The sequence below is a fragment of the Zerene cesonia genome, chromosome 1 (genome assembly GCF_012273895.1).
Source record: "Zerene cesonia ecotype Mississippi chromosome 1, Zerene_cesonia_1.1, whole genome shotgun sequence".
Classification (NCBI taxonomy): Eukaryota; Metazoa; Arthropoda; class Insecta; order Lepidoptera; family Pieridae; genus Zerene; species Zerene cesonia.
Window position 1 is genome coordinate 9,794,471 of NC_052102.1, and position 2,923 is coordinate 9,797,393.

Sequence of the window (2,923 nt, forward strand, 5' to 3'; positions counted from 1 at the left end):
GGCCGTTTTCGCGGGCAGTTTCATCGCACCCGATACGATCATGAGCATTCGCCAACAGACAAATAACATCTAAACATCTTTGGTACATTATTGTGAGCAAAGAGCGAATTACACCAAAGCCTTAAGCGATAATTTATACGATATCAAATACTGTCGTTGCCAATTAAACCTCGCGGTTAATATATTTCGCTTGTTCGCGGACCTTAATTTCACTGGAATGTTCACATTACACTATCCCACGGCTAGGCCCAACAAATATTGCTTTACAATAAGCGTAATACATCAGAGTAGGTACGATACGTCCATTTTGTACTTACATACATCTATATATATTTATATAATTAAAGAAACAACCTAAAGTCCCCGTATTCGTTGTCTTGTACGGACAGCTGTGTTGTAAGGTAACTACGGGGTTTACAATAAATATAGGATTAATTCTACACAGTCTGTTCAGACGGCAAGGGGTGATCAATAAATCGCATATGAACCCATTTTAGCGGCCCCTCTACAAAAATATACGAACTGTTATACCGCTAGTGTATTACGGAGCTCTATTTTGTTGCAACTCGATAGAAACAATCACGGATCGCTAAGATTAAAATGGATTAAGAAAAATATGAAACTTATTGACGACCTCGACCGGCAAGCAATCACAACACTTAGCCATAATCTGGATTAGCGCAAGTTTGATACATCGAAGTTACACAATCGAACACTATTTGAACGATATAGACTTATGTTATAATCGCAATATCACATCACTCGGGGATCAAAGAGATTACATCACTCCGTGGACCGTCGATGCTAGTCGACGCTTGATCTTTTGTGGGACAGTCGCCATTCTGCTGACGATTGATCGACTAACCAGAGTCCAGGTCATATTAAATCGTGTGGGACAGTCGATTTGATCACAGTCATTGATTAGGTCAGTAGAACATAGCTCAGTCAATTGACAGTTGGTGCAGGCGATTGACCGAGTCCGATCAAAGTAGGCTAGGAACAAATCGCCTTATAAATATAGTAAACAGACCCGGTCATAGTCAATTGACCAAGTCTGATACCAATCCTGACAAAGTTTTCCCAAGATTGACCAAACTCCTCAAGATCAGTTGACCATGACCTTCGACCCTACGTGTCCCAAGCACTTAGGCGCCCGCAAACCCGTAGACCTCGAGCACACGTATCTCGAAGTCACCGCTGGGACAGAGCGGCGGATTGTTGAACGTGGAGCAGCGGTCCGTCTTGCCGTAGCGGATGTTCTCGTCCATCCATATCGCTTGCCCGTCGCTGTGGATGTACGGATTATTGATTCAATTGAAGCGTCATTAACGTCATTAAAATTAAAATTAAATAAAAATGTAATCATAAAAAATATCTGCCATCTTCACCACCATCATCTGCCACAATTCTTGAAAATATTTATTCTATAACATGACATAAATTTTAATCTTTTGGTAATAGAATATAAATTAGCAAAAACTCTACTCTAATACTTCGCGCGGATGGATGTGTGCAGGGGCCACGAACAGCGACTTCCCTCGCGTCGTCTTCGCCCTCTACACTGCGGGTACCAGATGAAGGTTGCAAAGGAAAGCATACTGACCTGCCCCCAATAGTGATCATCGTATTATCCGCATCCTTAAACGGCGAGATGCCGCATGTCGTTTTCGTACCCCTCTCCTCCAAGGCGCAAGCGACCTAAGGATACTTCGCGCGTAGCGGTGTTAAACTGAAGAGGAGAGCATACCGACCCACCTCCAATAGTGATCATTCTATTATCCGTATCCACAAACAGCGAGAAGCTGCACGTCGTCTTCGTATCCCTTCCTCCAAGGCGCAAGCGACCTCGGGATATTTCGCGCGTACCGGATTCAAACTGTAAAGGAAAACATACGAACCCGCCCCCAATAGTGATCATCGTATTATCTCCATCCATAAAAAGCAAGTTGTCCTATGTTCTTATAGCGCCCTCCTCCTCTAAGGCGCAAGCGACCTAGGGATACTTCGCGCGTACCGGATACAACCTGCCAAGGGAAGCATACGAACCCGCCCCCAACAGTGATCATCGTGTTATCCGCCGCCATAAACAGCGAGTTGCCGTAGGTGGCCTTCGCGTCCCCCTCCTCCTCGAGCGCGCAGCCCACCCAGGGGTACTTGGCGCGCACGGGCTGCAAGCTGCAAAGTGCCGAGAGGCGTGACTGACCCGCCGCCGATGGTGATCATCTTGGAGTCGGCCGCCATGAACAGCTCGGAGCCGTGCGCCACGCGCTGCTCCTCCTTGCCGTCGCCGGCGGAGCAGCCCACCCACGGGTACTTGGCGCGCTCCGGGTAAAGGCTGCAAGCGGAACGCGCGTCACGCACTACGTGGACGGTGCTGCCAGCCTTTTTTTTTACTTTTTTTTCTAGTTGTTCGTGTGTGTCGATATACAAGAGCACTTTGTACTGTTTTATGCGTGAGCGTGATAGTTGTTGATCGATACGAGAGAATTGCTTTTTTATTTAGATCGATCTGTGTTTTATGTAGAAATCAAAAAAGTACATTTGTATCCCTCTTTTATTTATATCTATGTCTATATTCGTCGATATAAGAGGATAATTAATTGATATCGTTTTAAATATATGAATTTTACTTTGAATTCTAGTGTAGAAATACAATTGAGTACCGTTTTACATGAATGTATGTCTTATTCGGTACTATATAACATTTTATAATGCTGTCATATCAGTAAGCATTCTTTAAAAAGTAATAGTATGAATATATAATATTTGCGAACACAATATTTGTTATTTGTCGAATTGTGTAGTATACTACATAATTGTGTAGTATACACATAAGTACCGTACAATGTTTAATATACTTAGTCTGGCCATAAATACTGTTACACTTAATTATAAAAAAATATTACATTTGAATTTCGAATCT

At 43.4% G+C, this 2,923-nt stretch overlaps 1 protein-coding gene across 7 annotated transcripts in view; it reads right to left on the reverse strand.

The window, feature by feature from the left end:
* Positions 1-97: 97 nt before the first annotated feature.
* The window catches only part of LOC119828778 (GTPase-activating protein skywalker), a 75,437-nt gene continuing 72,611 nt past the window's right edge, over positions 98-2,923 (reverse strand). For 6 of the 7 annotated variants that reach the window (XM_038351041.1, XM_038351033.1, XM_038351057.1 and 3 more), the window contains 2 exons: positions 2,204-2,335; positions 98-1,287 (listed from right to left, as the gene is read on the reverse strand). In XM_038351041.1, the coding sequence (XP_038206969.1) occupies positions 1,146-1,287; positions 2,204-2,335 (274 nt within the window). In that variant the 3' untranslated portion in view covers positions 98-1,145. Of the gene's footprint in view, positions 1,288-2,046; positions 2,176-2,203; positions 2,336-2,923 lie in introns of all 7 variants that reach the window. The other variant, XM_038351049.1, reaches the window with a different exon arrangement.